Source organism: Jaculus jaculus, chromosome 2, assembly GCF_020740685.1.
Source record: "Jaculus jaculus isolate mJacJac1 chromosome 2, mJacJac1.mat.Y.cur, whole genome shotgun sequence".
NCBI classification, from domain to species: Eukaryota; Metazoa; Chordata; class Mammalia; order Rodentia; family Dipodidae; genus Jaculus; species Jaculus jaculus.
In genome coordinates this window covers 75,717,472-75,737,112 of record NC_059103.1, presented here as the reverse complement: position 1 = coordinate 75,737,112, position 19,641 = coordinate 75,717,472, and the positions used below count along the sequence as shown (strand labels likewise).

General features: G+C 40.6%; 1 protein-coding gene across 2 annotated transcripts in view; it reads left to right on the top strand.

Moving 5' to 3' along the window:
- The window catches only part of Fam13a (family with sequence similarity 13 member A), a 100,840-nt gene that overhangs the window by 7,415 nt on the left and 73,784 nt on the right, over positions 1 to 19,641 (top strand). For both annotated transcript variants that reach the window (XM_045143814.1, XM_045143813.1), the window contains exon 2: positions 12,514 to 12,555. In XM_045143814.1, coding sequence (XP_044999749.1) covers positions 12,514 to 12,555 — 42 coding nt within the window. The remainder of the gene's footprint in view (positions 1 to 12,513; positions 12,556 to 19,641) is intronic.

The window sequence follows — 19,641 nt, the reverse complement described above, 5'->3', positions numbered from 1 at the left end:
CCCTTGAAACTAAAATTAGAAACCAAATTCTGGCCAGAGCAGACCATGCGTGCCCCGTGTGGTATTTTTGTAAGTGATTCTTCCTTCCTTCTGTCCCTGGTGGCTACTGCTGCTTTTCATTGCTCAACAACCTCCATGCCATGCTATTTCCCCGGGCTTCCAAAGCATGTGGGAATAGTTCACCACATGTCTATAATCATTGTTTTCTCAGTACTGCATGTGTGACCCTCAGAATTCACTCCTTGGGATTTGACCAAGCCTGCCGGCCTGCGTGCTGCAGCAGAGAGCGAACCTGGTGCTTCAGACAGACCTGGGGGATTTCAACTCTGTACATAGCTGAGGCCTTCACAATTAGCCTTTCTTGAACTTGATTTTCTTATTTGAAAAATCTGGTTACTAATACTTTCCTTATGACATCTTTGAGCACTGAATGAGATAATGTGTATATGTATAAATGTGTATATGTATATGCATAGAAGCCTGACCTATGTTGAGCTATAATAATTACCTCTTCCTTTCTCATAATAACCATCAAATTTCAGGTTTCTGGTAAATTCTTCAAGAGTTAGGGCTGTATCTCATGAGTCTGTCTATCTTTGGCAATTGTCATAGGTTCTAATAAGTAGTACACACTCAACAAAACATTTTCAGAATAAGCACTTGTCAATGTCAAGTCTATTCACTCTCCCAGCACAAGCACAGCAACTGTGCACACAAGCCTAGAGCTGTGTCCCTGTGTAGGCCTTCTCTACCAGTGGGGGGGAAAGGGGGGAATCTCCTTCTTCACATTATTACCTCCGTCAAAATCCCCACATCCAGAGTTAACCACTGGAGAAATTATATATACATTAAATTAAAACTGTTAACAAACCATCAAAATTTTGTAGTAAAGGTAATGTTGAAAGAAGTTAGTAAAGTATTATTTACTATTTCCTTCTTCCCTTATGTAGATAAACACCTAGTTGTTTCAGTTGCTTATTTGAACTTATTGACTAATGTTCTAAAAATATTTTCTTCTCCACTAAGTTCAGTGCTCCAAAGAAAGTTGCTACTCTAGTTTGTATTCTAAATGACTTCTTCACTGAGGACTCTTGCTCTGTCTATAGTAATAACTAGCACTTTCCTGAACAAGGTTTCAAAGACAAATGAAGTCTTCCAGATTCATTGAAAATAATTTTGAAACTAAACCAAAAATTTCTTTAGGCTCCAAATAACTGTTCACAATGAGGTGAGATCATTTTCTTTTCCTATTTTCAAGCCAGAACAAACAGGTACAGATCACCTTGCCTGAGCATATCCTTTCTGGATTCTCTGCACACCACGGGGTACAGTGTTTACATTACAGGCATAATGACAGCACTCCATCCTCTAATTAATTGTGCAGCTGTTTTCTTAAGATGGAAGGAAACACTGAGCTCAGTTGCAATCCCAAGTTTTGAATAGAAAAGAGCAAGATTATTTAAAATAATCAGTTTATAGAGACTCATGAATGTCCTAGTTGTCTAAATCAATTCACAAATCATAAGCGGTGTATGTTGTTGATATATTTAACAGATAGAAACATTCAGCAGAATCTTGGTGTTGATTCTCTTCAGGTGCCATTTGCTGGCCACATGCAGGATTTTCAATACATGGTAATAAACGTTAGGAGCAAGCAGCTTTCTTTTGCAGGTATCCAGTTTTAGGGGTGCAGACCCCAAAGAACATAGATGTCACCCTACCCTGGTGAGACTGGAAGAGAACTTCCTTCTGATTTATCAAGCTTGCGATAAGAACAGCTTCCTGATTCCTCCTCTTTAATTTTTCCCAGGCTTGGCCGGCCCTTCTGAGTTTTTGCGCTCTTCCTGAGCCCAGTGGCTAACCAATATACATTTGAATTTGGCAATGAGGTTCATCCTAATTGGTTGCCTAACTTATAAAAACACCTGATTCAAGTTGCCTCATGAGTTTTCCCTATGGGGATCCCTCCCAGCCTCGAGGGGGAACCCCATCTTAGCTAAGGAACTTTTCTGCTTCTCTTCCCTTTTATTTTTACTCTCTTAAAAATATCCTTCATGGGGCTGGAGAAATGGCTTAGTGGTTTAAGGTGCTTGCCTCCAAAGCCAAAGGACCCAGGTTCTATTCCCCAGGACCCACGTTAGCCAGATGCACAAGGGGTGCAAGCATCTGGAGTTTGTTTGCAGTGGCTGGAGGCCCTGGCACGCCCATTCTCTCTCTCTTTTTCTCTCTCCCTCTCTCCCTCTCTCTCTGACTGTTTCTCTCTATCTCAAATAAATAATGGCAAATTTAAAAAAATTTTCAAATACCCTTCATAATTCACCCTTCCCCATGTCTATGTTTTTCAATTCTTTGTTAATAATAGATAAGATCTTCAAAGCCTTTGGCTGGGGAAGTACCTTGAGAGCCACTGGCTTGGGGAGAGCTGGAAGTATAAAGTCAGGTCCACAGGTGAGGCAGCCTCTGGACTCAAGTTGCACCCTCATGTGCTGAGCACTCCAATGTAGCTGTGAACAGTATTTCAGAGCCTGGACTGGGAGAAGCCTCTCCAGGGTGCTGGCAATGGCTTCCTAGATTAGATTACACTTGAAAGATGAAGTGTTTACCAGAGAGAGGTGAAAAGACACTGTGTACAAAGGGAGAGGATTGCAAAGAGCAGTGATGGGCCTGCTGTGGTCTGGAGGACTAAGGGGAAAGGGGTTCAGAGTCCAAGTTTCAGCATCAGGATTTTACCACAAATACAATGGGGAAGCAGGAGAAGCTGAGAGAGAACCAGTGTGGACAATGGGAACAGAGTGTGGCACCTGTCAAACAAAGAGTGTTGCAGTGTGACTGGAAAGGGGAGATGCAAGAGGCATGGAGACAGAGTCTGTGCAGTCTGGTAACTAGTAAGGGATGAAGTGCTTTAAGGAAAGCATTTGACTTGTTGATAGGATATAAATAACAGAGGAGCAGATCCCATTCTGTGGCTTCTAAACATGTCTCAGCCCAGTGTCCCAGAGGAAGTACATTGTTAACCCATCATCAAGTAGTCATGGTTTACTTTGCACCTCCTCACTGTAAGAAGGGATACAGAGGAAATGGAAGATAAACTCTCCCCTACCCACCCCTGCATATAAAGTATGCTCCTCCTCTGGCTGGAGAGATGGTTTAACATTGAAGCACTTGCCTGTGAAGCCTAAGGACCCCACTTTGAGGCTCTATTCCCCAGGACCCACATTAGCCAGATGCTCACGGGGGTGCATACATCTGGAGTTTGTTTGCAGTGGCTGGAGGCCCTGATACACCCATTTTCTTTCTCTTTCCCTCTCTCTCTCTCTCTGTGTGTGTATATATATATATATATATATATACACACACACACACACACACACACATATTTGCCTCTTTCTCTCTGTCTGTTGGTCTCAAATAAATAAATAAAAATAAACAAAAAAATTACAAATAAATAAAGTATTCTTCTCTTCCCTCACATGCAGATGTATTCACTCACACTCAGTTTCTTTAGCAGTGCTTCATTGCACCCTGAGGTGTGACTAGCAGGTGGGATTAAATTAGAATCAAGTGATCTCTTGTTCACTTCAAAGGTAATAAAAAGTTCTGTGCATTTACAAGGCGGCCCTGGTAATAATGTCTCAGTCATCAAGGAAACAGAAGGGTCTCCTTTACCATCTCTTGAGTTACATTCTCAGCACACCATCTCATGTGAACCAGTGGAGAATATTTAAGAGGTATAGAAACATTCTGTCACCTTCCAGTGGCTTTCCACAACTATGTCATCATTCCTACTGTCGGAAATACCTGGACCAGTTTTCTCTCTGCTTTCCTGTGCCATCCAGATTCAATAAAATCTGCGCTGTTTTGGCTAACAGCTGTTTCAAGCCAAGGGACCAACAACGAAGATGACTTCTCTGAGTCCTAAAGGAGCAGATCTTAATTGAGCAAGCCTCACTGATAGTGTATCACACAAATAAGCCACACAGAGAAGGATTTAGCATATTCGAACAGTGTGTCTCACCTGTGGGCCATGACTAGTTGGTGATTATAAAGCCAGTTATCAAGTTGGGACCAGCATTATCTTTAATTTTAGTGAATATACTACCTCAAAATATAAAATGTCCAAGCAAAGTGACTCATTTGGTCTAATTTGCATCCATTTTATGTGTGTGAACTGTGATGATACATATGTATTGTGTTTCCAATTAATATAATCTGAAGTTCTTAAAACACTGTGTGTATGAATTATGAGTATAAACTCACTGAAATGAGAGCTTCAGTGGGGCTTAGAGTATGGCTCTGGAAATCAAATCCCCATGTTAATATAGGCTGTTGATTCTAGGCTTAGTATTTCTACACGTGAACTTTCATAGCATAGCTTTTTGCATGATGGAGGTAAATTAGGCAGCAGCTTATTTCTGAATTTGAAAAAAAAATTGTGATAGATGTTATATCAGTTTACTGAGTCTGTTATAATAAATACTCCAACCCCAGTATCTTGGAGTGACATAAATGTGTAGTCTAGGTTCTGGAAGCAAATGTGAAGTCACGGTATGTGGCCAGCTGCTTTGACTAGCAGCAACGAGGCAGTGAAGTTCTCTAGGTCCCCTCACCGCAGTGCTGTTCTGCTGGGAACCTTACATGCCTCTTCCCCAGGTGTTTCTGCCTCGCTGTCCACATTTCCAGGATTTAAATCACATTGACTCAAGACTTAATGACTTCATTTCCACTTGCTCAGCATGTACGCGTCCAGTTTCCAAGGAGGGTTAAATCCTGAAGCTCAAGGGATTGGACTTCAGTGTGGATTTAGAGGGCAATGCATACAGTGCATAATGAGTTATTTCTCTTTTCCACTAAGTATCAATAAGGTGGCAGATATCCCCTAGGTTTGTAGCTTAGGGGTGGAATACTCACCTAGCATGTGTCAATCCTTGGGTTCAGTCTGCAATGCAACAATATTAAATAAATAAATATGACAGGAGTAGAGCCAGGCATGATGGCATACACCTTTAATCCCGGCCCTCGGGAGGCAGAGGTAGGAGGATCGCCATGAGTTTGAGGCTACCCTGAGACTACATAGTGAATTCCAGGTCAGCCTGGACTAGAGTGAAACCCTACCTTGAACAAATAGATAGATAGATAGATAGATAGATAGATAGATAGATAGATAGATAGATAGATAGATAGACAGACAGACAGACAGACAGACAGACAGACAAGGGTGGATATTTTCCAATTTTACTGTAATAAAAGATATTTGGAGTCACTTTTCTCTATGTTTTACTCCCCAAATAATACCCCGTGAGTCTTAGCCAAGCATCCTATCTTTTCAGTTCTCCTCTGGTCAGAGAACTTTAGATTTTTTTTAGATTTTTAGATTTTTTTTCTTGAAGGACAGTGTGTTGTATGGGATAGATATTTCATCTGTAGTAACAACACAGGAACAAAACTGCAAAGGAACTGCTTGGACTTATGAGAAAGCATTGTAACTCTCCTCCTCCTCCAGTTGACAGCCACAAACATTTAGCTATGAACTGACATGAAACTTTAAAAAAATATATTTTATTTTTGAGAGAGAGAGTGAGAGAGGGAAGCAGATAGAGAAAATGGGCACATCAGGGTCTCTATCCACTGCAAACAAACTCCAGAAGCATGTGCCACCTCATTCATCTGGCTTGCTTACTGGTACTGGAGAATGGAGCCCTGGTCCTTAGGCTTTGCAGGCAAGCGCCTTAACCCCGAGCCTTCTCTCCAGTTCTGACCTGAAACTTACATTTGCTTTCCAAAAAATGAAGAATGTTGTATATTTTTGCATTTTTCAAAGTTCCTGAATGGGAAACCCAAGCAGCTGCTGAGCACAGGTGCCACCTCACATCCCCTGGCATACGACCTGGGCAAAAGTGGAAGTGCCCGGGTGGTCCTTTATGCTTTAGAGGAAGGCAGGAAAGGCCTTGCTAGCTCCACTTCCCATTCTCCACAAAAACTTGCCTAAGAAATTCCTCCTTCAGCACTTTATGTACTATGGGAGGAAAAAGTCTGAGTTCATGAAAAAAAAGTGCCGACATAACACTTCGCTCCTACTTGCCCCGCTCTGCTTTGCTATCTTTCCTTTCGGTGTTTTTTGTTTGTTTGTTTTAAGCCCTTGTACATGGTTTCCCTCATCAATGAATGGAACCCAATCTTTAACATTTACTTATTTTTCGGTACTTTTGAGTACCTAGTAGACACAAACTATTCTACTTTAACTCAATTAAGCAGTTATTTAGAAGGTGGAGCTAAATATGGAAATTACTTTTGCCAGCTTAGAAAGTTGAATTAATGTCCATTTGTGAGGAAAATTGAAAGAAAATTGAATGGAATGATGTTTTGATCTAATAATTGGAGATCTTTTATGAATACCCTCTAGGAATTCTTCCAACAGTACTTGGGTCTCCTTACACATAAAATAATCATGTTTCCAGTTAGCTTGTTGTCTAATGAAATAATTAGGCATTGCATTCTCTAGCACTAGGCGTATAAAGTAATGCAGCTCATATGTGACTCTTAAGTCTAGCTGCCGTTTATTTATATGTAATCAGTAATATTTAGCCATTTTAATAAATACAATATGACCCTGCTAAAACCCTAATATACAGGTTCTTACCATTTTCAATTGTAGCTTCTTAGATGTATACTGGTATTCAAATCTGTGCTTAATGTTCTTCCAGTAGCAGTTCTTAAGAAAATATAATACCAAGTATCTGAGGATATCTGATTATGTCACACAATTGTGCTGGTCGAAATCTCTCACTGTAAAGTGCTTGCTTGCGGCTGAAGAGATGCCTTAGGGATTTAGGTGCTTGCCTGTGAAGCCTTAGAATCCAGGTTCCATTCCCCAGAAACCATGTAAGCCAGATGCACGTGGTGGCACATGCGTCTGGAGCTTGTTGCAGTGGCTAGAGGCCCTGGCACACCCATTGTCACCCCCTCCTTCCTTCCCCCCTTTTATAAATCAATCAATCAATAAATAAATAAATAAAATATTAAGAAAAAAGTGCCTGCTTGCAAAGGCTACCAGCTTCAGCCTGACTCCCCAGTACCCAGGCAAAGCTAGATGCACAGAGTAGTACATGCATCTGGAGTTCATTTGTGGAACAAAGAAACCCCGGTGTACCCATGATCTGTTCCATCTATCGGTCCCAGTCTCTCTCTTTCTCCCTCCCTCCCTCCCTCTCTCTCTCTCTGCCTCCCACATTGCATATGTGTGTGTGTGTGTGTGTGTGTGTATGTAAACTTATTTAAAAATAATGACAATGTCTATTTTGACAGCTATCTATTCAAATGTTTTCCATTCTGATCTGTCAATTTTGTAAAAAAATAAAAAAGTTTAGTTTAATACCATTGGACAAAATTGTCCTTGGTCATTTTTGCCATAAAAGTTCCTTTAAAAAAACAGTACAGTTGGGGGATGGGGGAGGACTCACCAGTTAAAGGCATTTGTTTGCAAAGCCTACTGGCCAGGGTTCAATCCCAAAGTACCCACATAAATCTAGATGCACAAAGTGGTGCATGAGTCTGGAGTCTATTTGCAGCAGCAAGAGGCCCTGACACTCATTCATTGTCTTCCTCTGTCTTCACAAATAAATATTTTAAAAATCAGTATGGTTATTTTATTTTCAAAGGTAATCAATTTCATCCATTTAAAGTCAATTTTAGTTGTTTCAGATTTACAATTTTTGTCAGAATTATGTAATTACATCTCACACAATGGTACTTAATGAAAAAAATTGCTAATTACCTACCAAAATAGATCTGTTTATCCTGTCTTTCTCTCTCTGTTCCTCCTGTTGATGGGATATCTCATATCCAAGGCTAACCTTGCATTTCTGCATAGCCATGAATGATCTTGAACTTCTAGTTCTCCCACTTCTATCTCCCTAGTGCTGGGATCTCATATGCTACTACGCCTCCTTTATGGGATCTTGGGCATCAAATCCAGGGATTCTTGCAGGCTTGGCATGCACTCTACCAACTTAGCCACATCCCCAGCCTCCCTCGTTTTCTTTTCAAATATAATTCTTGTTCTGGGATTCCATCCACAGATTGCTAACTTGTATACTAATTATTTATGCCATATAATTACAGAATCTGTTTCATTTTACGTAAATTTCAATGCTTTCTTTTCTGTTTTATAACACTTAAAACTGGTCAGAATTCACAAATATATCCAAATTCAGGAGATGGCTCAGAGATTAAAAGGCTCTTGCTTCCAAACTCAGTTTCTAATTTTGTATTTCATTGATGAATTTTCTCTGTGTAAATTCAGCCTACAGACATGCTTGCTTATGAGTGAGACATATGCTTCCATCCAGAGACATCCCTGACATACTGGTAGTACATTTTAATAACCACCTTGTAACAGCCAAACCATACTACATTATGGATGAACTCTGACTAACCATGCAGGGCTGCAAGAGAAAGAAGCATGAGACAAGTCTGTGAAGTCCACACAACTTCAGTGAGGGTTGCTGGAATGCGTAATAGACATGAGGACTTACCTTAATGGACTAAAATTGAGAAGATAATGAACAACCAAAATGATGTCACAAGATGAAAAATTTACGTATTACTAGCTATGTTTCCTGAATGTGTTATGTCCCCACTGAGTCTGCTTTTCCCATCAGAATAAATGAAAAAGCAAGGGGCAAGTGCAGGGTGAATCTGTGAGGACCTAAGTGGGGTAATGAATGTTGGTGCTTGGGCCACAATCCTAAGAAATAAATGTGTGAGGTAGAGGAGGTGTAAAGGAAGAAAAGATTGCCTCTGTTTCCTACAAAGTAATTTAGCACACACCACAAAAAAAAAAAAAAACCATGAACCAAATCACAAGGATAGCTATGTCAAAGCCCTACATGGTTTAAATAGTCTCCCAGAAGCTCATCATACCAAAAAACTCAAAAATATTAATTTATTGCCCAGCAAAGTACACTATAGTAAGCATATTCATTTTCACTCAACTTGTTTCATGTTGGAGTTAAGACGTCATCAAAGAAAGTCATACTGATGCAGGATTTGGGGGTTCAGTAGGGATCTTCCAAAGTTTTGAACCCCAGTTTTAGGTCCTTATCCTATTTTTTTTTTTTTTTTGGTTTTTCTTTTGGTTTTTCAAGGTAGGATCTCACTCTAGCCCAGGCTGACCTGGAATTCACTATGGAGTCTCAGGGTGGCCTCGAACTCATGGCGATCCTCCTACCTCTGCCTCTCGAGTGCTGGGATTAAAGGCGTGCACCACCACACCCAGCCCTTATCCTATTTTTAACAAATAATTGGTAAAAATATGTTCGAGAAAAATAAATTATGAATTACTAAGGTTTTTTAGGGAGAAATCATAAATTTCAGAGTTTTTTTAAAGGGAAGTTGGAGTCTAAGAAAAGGTTGGAGCAAAGTCAGAAGCACGTGGAAGATAGGGTCTAGGAGCTTATGCAGAGGGATTTAGAAGAAATACGCACTTGTGTGGAAGGCACAGCATAATTTATGAAGTTCACTTAAGAGAAATGGAGGAAGAGGATGGAGCAGAGCCACAAGCATGTGGGATAGAAGATCTAGGAGCTTATGTAGAGAGATTTAGAAGAAACACACACACTTGTGGAAGGCACAGCATCCTTTTGAGCCTTCCCATGGAAGAAAGTTAAGAGTGAGTTGTGATGATTAAGAGATGAATAGGAGAGAGAGTACCAAGGCAGAGACCAGAACATTTCGATGAGAAATGGGTAGTAAGGAGAGTTACACCCATGGCTCCCTGAGTTTAGAAAAATTGCACAGGTAGCAGGCCCAGAGTTTAGAAGAAATTCCCCCATGTGGTAGACCTAAAGGGTGAAGGAAATACACAGGTGGTAGATTCAGAGATCAGAGGGAAATTATACATGTAACTAAAGTGAGAAGTTACCCCAAAGCATAAAGCAGTGGCAAGCAGAAAACTGCTGTCCAGCCAGGTTGCATGGATGAAAGCCATACTCCCATGTGTCCAGACAGAGATCACAGGGCAGAGAGGTGGTAACAGCACAGACAAGACTCTGTAGTTGATAGAAAATGTATTCTTTCATCAGACTGAGTTATGTAAAGGGAAACCCTAATTGGTTTGTAGATTCAGAGAGGCTGGTACCAAAGGCCAGCCCATGTAGGTAGTGTGCTAGACTGTAGAGGCAGCAAGGGGTGCTGCAGCCATTGTGGATAAAACTGGATCAGACATGAGTTCCATTTCTGCCAAGGCAGGGCGGCATCTTTTGGTTCTCTTTAGGTTCCTGTCCCTAACTGAAGCTGTCTAAAAGAAGCTAGTATTCTCCTGAGTCCTTCAATAAGACCCTCATTTTACAACACATAGGGGAATTTTTCCCAATTACTACAGGTTCTTAGTGCTGGCTTTTTTGGTTCAGTATTGGCTATAATTAGTACTTTGTTTTGTTTGTGTATGCGCATGTCACAGAACACATGTGGAAGTCAGAGGACAACTTGGGGTGTGATTCTTCCTTTCCTCCTTGCTTGAAGCAGAATATCCATTGTTCACCACTGCATAGGCCAGGCTAGCTGGCCCACAAGCTTCCTGGCAAGTCTCCTGTCTCTGGTCTCCCTTCTCATTGTGGATGTGCTGGGATTGCAGACACCTGCACAGGGTCCAGCTTTTAATTGAGTTCTGGGGATTAAGCCTCAGGTGCTCACACTTGCACCGTGAGCACATTACCCGCTGAGCCATCTTCCTGGCCCTGTGATTACTACTTTCTGACATGGGACCCTTGATTAGGAAGCAAACCCAAACCTAATATTTTTATAATAGTTTTTAATTTGATTTTATTTATTTTCAAACATAGAGAAGGGAGACAGAGATAATGGGTACACGAGAGCCTCAAACCACTGCAAACGAACACCAGGTGCATGTGCCCCTTGTGCATATGTGAGTCCTGGGGAATCACACCTGGGTCCTTTGGCTTTGTAGGCAAATGCTTTAACCACTAAACCATTTCTCCAACCTTTGACAATTATTTTAAGTGTTTTCGAATGGTTTCCAGTCTTATGCCAGGTTAACTTAGTAACTTCCTGCAATAACACTTCTTCATGTGGCTTAATTTCAGGGCACTTACATAGTCCCCAGATGTCCTTGCCTCTGATTCTTACACTCAGCCTAACTGTGCAGCTTTGCCCTCAATTCATGCACATTAGCCTGTGAAGAAGCTGATCCGTCACCACTCACTTGGGAAGAAGGAGCACAGCTAGATATGAACATTAATAGCTTGGGCAACATGGGCATTAGAACATCTATACAATATTGAAAAGTGTAAACTAGAATTATAGGAAATTAAAAAATAGTGTGTCTGGGCCTAGAAAGATGGCTCAGCAATTAAAACACTTACCTGAAAAGCCTAATGACCCAGATTTGATTCCCCAGTACCAGGTGTAGCCAGATAAACAGTGGTGCATGCACCTGAAGTTCATTCATTTGCAGTGGCTGAAGGCCTTAGTGTGCCCATTCTCTCTCTCTCTCTCTGTCTCTGTGTGTGTCTCTGTCTCAGCCTCTCTCTCTCTCTCTCTTTCTTTGTGTGTGAGTGTTTGTGTCTTCTATTTATCTCTGATTGAAAATAAATAAAAATAAAATAATGATAGTGTGTCATATTTTATGCACATTATTCTAGCTAGAATGCTTTTTTTTTTCGGTTCCTAGGACAGGGTAGGGGTGTGTGTGTGTGTGTGTGTGTGTGTGTGTGTGTGTGTTTCCTGCATGTGTGACATTATCATTCTGTAGTAAGATTATGTTTGACTTCCAGTTGAACATTGCCAGTTGAACCAAATATTTCTGTTTTTAGAAAATTCTGTTTTAAGAAAATGAATAAGTAAGTGAGAAACTTACTGTAACTTTTGATATAACTTACTAGAAAAACATGTTAAATAAGGGAAAATTATAGCATATAATTACATTTTTAAATTAAATACCTTTTATATTTAACTTTGTATTATTTCTGTTTTGCCTGAGGAACTTAGGCTATATTGGTCATTTCCATTATATCCTTTCCTGTTCCTCACAGTGGGCGATGTTAATAGAGCAACTGTGGAACACAGAGCATGTATGCTGCCTACAGGTGTGCTTTTTGTTGCTAGGAGCCACTCTAAAGTGGTTCGTATTTAACAAGAATGTTTCATCATCATGTAAATAAGCTGCAATTAACTTGCTGAGATAATTGTGTCTGTAAGGATTTTGAAGGATTATGTGTAATATATAAACATTTGAATTGGGCTTGTAGGATAAGGTAGTAAAAAGTTTCTTGAAGGTTTAATGTAAATTACGTTGGCCTTAGTATCACCTGGAAATATAGTCTCCTTTGAAGAGTAATTGACTTTGGGTCCTATGGAAAGTTTTTTGTTTACTTGAATCCATCATGAGATCCACAGATCTACCTGTCAAAATTTGTGACAGGAAGAACCAAGTGTTACTAAAATTGACATGCTCTATTAACAGAAATTATATTAATTCATAATTTATTTCCCTTTTAGTTCACAGGAAGATGAAAGACCCTTGTCACCTTTCTATTTGAGGTATTTATTTGATTTTCTTTTTATCTACTATAGGAAATGGAGGAGGGTTGAGGATTCTTGGGTTTATACCTCTCTCTGTCTGTCTCCTCTGTCCTTTTTCTTGAAAGGGTCTCATGTATCTAGGCTGGCCCTTGAACTCTATATATACACCTGAGAATGATCTTGAACTTCTGATTCTCATGCCTCCACCTCCTGAGTGATGGCATGAACCACCATACCTGGTTTTATGTAGTGCTGGGAATCAAACCCAAAGCATTGTGCATGCTAGGAAAGAATTCTACCAACTGAGCTATATCCCCAGTCCCTATCCTGTACTGAACTGAGCCCTTTTTTGTATTGTTTATGATGTGTTATTTCCACTTTGGTTTGAAAATATTTTTAATGTTAATTTTCAAAACTGCCTGGGAATACAGCACAGTGAGAATGCATACTTTGAATTAGCAAGGCCCTGGGTTCACTCCCCAGCACTGCATGTATGTGTGTGTGTACACACACACACACACACACACACACACACCCCTAATTTATAAGTATAGGTAGGTGGGAGTGGAAAAGACAATCATCAGGACCCTAAAAAGCTTTAGATTATGTTCATTAATTTTCTGTGTGATAGCAGAATAATAAAGTATTGAACAACTTTATGGATCCAGGATTATTTTCCTAAATTTGTAATACCAGAAGAATAGAACATGTTAACAGAATTCAGAGTACATGTTAGATAGGACCATTTCCCTCTCTTGCATTTGCTGCACTCTCTTCACTGTATTGTGCTTTTCTTTTCTTGCTTAAACCATCAACTAAAATATAAGCTAAAACTAAGTTTTCCTGGATGTGTTTCTTTTTTGACTACCCTCCCACTTCAAAAACTCAGCAAATAACGTTTTTCAGTGTTGCACAGCCACATAAACTGAAGATGTTGACAGATTTAAGTCCTTCTTTCATTCTGAAGTCTACTTTTTAAAGGAAATGTCTGAGTGTATGTTATGTAATTTGTTTATTATTGTTTATTTAGTTTGGATCTAATTTGTTACACTCATCCCAGAGTTGGAGTCAAACTGCACTCCAACCACCAACAGTTCCGTAATGTGTCATAGGATATCAGGCTCCACCAAGTAGCTGCTTTTCAGTAGTTTTCTGCCCTGTGGCAACTTACAGAGCACTTGCTTAATCACTTGTGGTTAGAAAGAGAAAATTTGAGGTTTCAGTTTGTGACAACATGGTGGTCCATTTTTTTCCCCTAAATCCTAGTTTCCCTAAAACCAAATCAGTATATTCTACTTCATAAGCTGCCTTAGTTACACAGTTGTGAGTGTGTGAGGATGCTGTCTCTGACTCTGGCATGCGTTATGTACATGTGCACAGTAAGAGCAAACAAATGATTATTATCTGTTAAGGGAAAGTTTTATAGAACATGAGCAACTATGCCACTGAGTTATGTCAGCTAAAGAGAGCTATTCTTTGACTGTCTTAATTGTATTATTCTCAGTAACATCAATCTGTCTTTCACATAGTAATGAATTTTATTTTACATTTACTATCTTTAAGGTAGATAGAGAAAATGGGCTTACATCTTCAAAGACACATAATGATGTTTCACAGTGTGAAAATAAAACTGTTTTTCATTACTCAGATGATAATATTTTACTAATAATGTCTTTCAATAGAGATTCTGAATTTGAAGAATAAAAGCAAATGAAAGTGGAGCAAAAGAAAATTCATAATGTATTTAGTAACCCTTTAATACAAACTACTTGACCTATTCAGTATTGAGTCATAAAAATATAAATGTGATAAATTCAGGAATAAAGAATGAATGTACATATTATTCTACATTTGCAGTAGAAAAATGTTTCTAGATGATGGAAATTAAGATTAAATGGAGCTGTTCCAGAAAAAGCAAAAATTGTAATTATTTAGCTTGAAGTTAAAAATTCAAAACTAGTTTCTTTCTCTGCGTAACAGTATATGATAGCTTTTTTAATTCTGTAAGGATTAGTTTGGTACACATTATTTTAAGTTTTTATTACCACTTAACATGAAACTGAGAGACTACAGATAAAACATGGGCCTTTCCCCCTAAAGTTGTTTGCATGGTTAGTTTGAAATAGAATTTTCTTCTGCTGCTGCCATAAAGTATTTAAGTAGAAGAGAGAAAACCTGATTGTTAATTATGATTAAGTTCTACATACCTTGAACTAGAAATATAGCACGTCTACTACTGAGAAATTTATAAATTAGTGCATATTTTTGTGACACCTCTAGTAAGAAAAAAAGGAATAACTTTAAAAACTATTTTTTCTTGGGCTGGAGAAATTGTTTAGTGGTTAAGGTGCTTGCCCACAAAGTCTAAGCACCTAGGTTCAATTTTCCAGGTCCCACGCAAGCCAGATGCACATCGTGGGGCATGCATTTGGAGTTTGTTTGCAGTGGCTAGAGGCCTTGGAGCGCCCATTCTGTCTCTGTCTCTCTCCCTCTGTCCCTCTGCATTAAATAAATAAGTATAAATTTTCTATATTTTCAAGCAGAGAGAAAGGAGGGAGGAAGAACAGGTGTACCAGGGCTTCTTGCCACTGCAAACAAACTCAAGATGCATGTGCCTCTTTGTGCATATGGCTCAATTTTGGGTCCCATTGTATTTTTGACAAAGAATTTATAAAAATGGACTAAAGAAGGATAAATAATTAAGTTTATTTGGTGAGAATTTACAAGTTGTGGGGTTATTTTAAAAAATGGAATTTAGGCCGGGCATGGTGGTGCATGCCTTTAATCCCAGCACTCGGGAGGCAGAGGTAGGAGGATTGCCATGAGTTCAAGGCTACCCTGAGACTACATAGTGAATTCCAGGTCAGCCTGGACCAGAATGAGACCCTACCTCAAAAAGCCAAAAAAAAAAAAAAAAAGGAATTTAGGGGCTGGAGAGATGGCTTAGTGGTTAAGCGCTTGCCTGTGAAGCCTAAGGACCCCGGTTCGAGGCTCGATTCCCCAGGATCCACGTTAGCCAGATGCACAAGGGGCCACACACGTCTGGAGTTTGTTTGCAGTGGCTGGAAGCCCTGGCGCGCCCATTCTCTCCCTCTCTCTCACTCTCAAATAAATAAATAAAAATAACAAAAAAATGAAATTTAGGAAGATGTCTAGAACAGAGACATAAGCACATGGAAAGTAGGGAACACGTGCTCATGTGGAAAACATAGCATAGTCCATGAGATTCATGTATGCTCATGTGGAAAACATGGCACAGTCCTTGAGATTCATCTAAGAGAAATGGCTGGGGCAGAGCCATAAACACATGGAAAATAGAACCTATGTACTAATGCAGAGAGATTTAGAATAGACACACAGCATCTGCCCTGAGCTTCCCAAAGGAAGAAAGTTAAGAGGGCAAGTGGTGGTAGCTTAAGGAAGAATAGCAGGAGAAAAAATACCAAAGTAGAGACCAAGAAATTCAGATGAGAGATAAGTAGCAAAGAGAGTTATATTCATGGTTACCCCAAGTTTAGAGAAATTGCACAGGTAGCAGGCCCAGAGTTCAGAGGAGATTCCTACGCACTAAATCTAGAGTGTAAGGGAAATACCACACGGTAGGTTCAGAGGCCAGAGGAAAATCATGCATATAATTAAACTGAGGTATTACCCCAAAGTGGAAAGCATAAACCGTACCCTGCTGGACTTCTACCCAGCTAGGCTGTGGGGGAGGAAGGGGAGAAGCCATATTTAAGTCTCTCCAAGCAGAGATCACAGAACAGAAAGAGAGAAAAGCAGGAAAACAAAATTTAAAAACAGCCTTCATAGTTGATTGAAAATATATTCTTTCTTGGCCTGGAGACATGTCTTAGCAGTTAGAGGGTAAAGTGTTTGCCCGTGAAGCCTAAGGACCCAGGTTGGATTCCCCATTACCCACGTAAGTCAGATGTACAAGGTGGCGCATGCACCTGGGGTTCATTTGCAGTGGCTGGAGGCCCTGACATGCCCATTCTCTCTGTGTGTATCTGGCCCACTCTCAAAGAAATAAATAAAATATTTTTTAAATTAAAGACAGAAAATATATTCTTTCAATCAGATTCAGGTATGCAAAGGGAAGACCTGATTGATTTGTAGATTTGAAGGGGCAGATGTCAGGGCCAGCCCACCTAGGTGGGGAAGACTGTCTATCTAGGTAGCATGCTATAGTATGGACAGCAGGGGTCACTGTATCTATTATAGATGATTCCTGATCAAACAAGAGTTCCATTCCTGCCAAGAGTTCCATTTATGCCAGGGTGAGGTGTCATTGATTTTCTCTGGGCTTGACTTCCTAACTGAAGCTTCCTAAAAGAAGCTAGCTTCCTCTTAGTTTTCCTTCACTGTGATGTGCATATGGAGGTCAGAGGACAATCTCCGATGTCCATCCCTCCCTCCACCTTGTCTGAGGCAGGGTTTCTCACTGTTCACTACTCCATTTACCAGGCTAGCTGGCTTGAGAGTTTCTGGGAGATTTTCTGTCTCCATCTCCCTTTTCACTGTATGTGGATGGAGATTACAGGCACCTGCTACAGAGTGTCATTTAAGATAGATAGATGGATGGATGGATGGATGGATGGATGGATGGATGGATGGATGGATGGAGGTAGAGAGAGGTAGAGAGGTAGATAGAGGTAGAGAGGTAGATATAGATATAGATATAGATATAGATACAGATACAGATACAGATACAGATACAGATACAGATACAGATACAGATACAGATATATTTGCATGTGTTTGGTAGGGGAGGGGGATAGGGGCACATCAGAGCCTCTTGCTGCTGCAAACAAATATCAGATACTTGTGACTCATTTTGCATCCAGCTTCCATGGGTGGCTTAGGAATTGAACCCAGGCTAGCAGGCTTTGCAAGCAAGCACCTTTAATCACTGAGTCATCTTCCCAGGCCCTGAGTCTGGCAACTTATGTGGGTTCTGGAGATTCAAACTCAGCTCCTAATGCCTGCACAGCAAGAGCTTTTTCCACTGAGTCCTGTCCCCAGCCTCTGCCTCTTCCATTTTTTTTCCTCGCTCTTATTACTTAAGAGTCTATTGATAGGCTGGAAAGATGACTTAGCAGTTAAGCGCTTGCCTGTGAAGCCTAAGGACCCTGGTTCGAGGCTCGGTTCCCCAGGTCCCATGTTAGCCAGATGCACAAGGGGGCGCACACGTCTGGAGTTCGTTTGCAGTGGCTGGAGGCCCTGGCGTGCCCATTCTCCTCTCTCTCTCTCTCTGTCTTTCTCTCTGTGTCTGTCACTCTCAAATAAATAAATAAATAAAAAATTTTTTAAATAGTCTATTGAGAGTTGGAGAGATGGCTTAGTGGTTAAGCTGCTTGCCTGGGAAGCCTAAGGACCCCAGTTCAAGGCTCGATTACCAGGACCCACGTTAGCCAGATGCACAAGGGGGGGCACATGCGTCTGGAGTTCGCTTGCAGGGGCCGGAGCCCTGGCGTGCCCATTCTCTCTCTCTCTCTCTCTCTCTCTCTCTCTCTCTCTCTATCTGCCTCTTCCTCTCTCTGTGTCACTGTCAAATAAATAAAAATAAAAAACGAAAAAAAATTTTAAAAAACTTAAAAGCCAGGCATGGTGGCGCATGCCTTTAATCCCAGTGCTCAGGAGATAGAGGTAGGAGGATCACCATGAGTTCGAGGCTACCCTGAGACTCCATAGTGAATTCCAGGTCATCCTGAGCCAGAGTGAGACCCTACCTTGAAAAACCAAAAAAAAAAAAAAAGAGTCTATTGAGGCAGGGCTCAAAAAGGAGAGAGGGAGAGAGTACAATCTAGGGAAATGTCTCAGCAGTTAAAGGCATTTGTTTGCAAAGCCTGAAGGGCTGGGTTCAATTCCTCAGTACCCATGTAAAGTCAGATGCACAAGGTGTTACATGTATTTGGAGTTTGTTTGCATAGGCAAGAGGCCCTCACATGCCCATTTTCACTCCCTCTGTTTCTCTCATAAGTAAATCAAACAAAATAAAATAAAAGTTTAAAAGGAGATACTGCTTTAGGGACCTCACTGATCTCCCTGACCAACTGCTCACTATGAGGGGTAATTCAGTCCTGTCCTGGCATTTGTAAGAGCCCATGGTTTTAGGACTAAGCCTTGTCCACCTTTTACAGGGCACTTCTGCCTGGACAATACCCCCTCCCCTTATTAAGGGTTATATCTTGTACATTTCTAACCAGGGGGAATGTTTCTGATTCATGCTATCAAGACTCAAATTCATAGTGGTTTTTTAACACGATCAACTACACTGACCCCCTTTAAATTCAAAGTAACATTATTTGTCTTCTATAAAGCAAAAAGTCATTGGTACTTGCACACTACTTTTTGTCCCAGCTAGGAGTAATGTCCTGTGTTGTATTTTAGTGGTGTTGACTGGCCTGGCTTTTCTCAAGAGGAAGCTTGCTGAAATAGGTATCTAACATATAGATCTACCAACAAGGAGGATGGACAGGTGCTAGTAGGGAATTCATTTTGGTGATTAATTCTGAAAGATCAGCATAAGGTAAAACAGCAAACCTCAGGGGTTACAAATTTGGGAGTGGGCAGTCTTCTGAGGAAATGGATTGGAACAGAAGATAGGAGCAAAGCAGGCCTCTCGTCTCAAAGAGAGGAAAGTAGATACGATCCATAAAGGCAGGGCACTCAGGAAGTGGGAGTGGAGGCAGCCAGGCCGCACAGGAGCAGAAACTGCAGTGCACCAGTTACCTCAGGTTCTCACTGTGGCCAGAGGAGAGGGCAGGGTACAGACACAGGACCCAGAGAGGCCACGTCTTTTGTTACCTTGCTCCACTGTTCACCTGGTAGAATTTCTGTTTCTTGTTTCTGTAATGTTGATGTTCACTTCCTAGTCCTGCCGAGCCCCCTATTGGTCTCCTGTGAATAAGGTAGGACTGTTATTGAGACCAATGTGATCCAGAGACCCAAATCAGATGTCTTCTATGACAACAGTTCTTATCTTATCTTTTTTTTTTTTAATTAGTTTTCTATTCTTCAAGTACAGGCAGTTTGGTACCATTATTAGGCTCACCCATGACCTACCCCCTTCCCATTGGCCCCTCCTTGTTGAGGTATATGGGT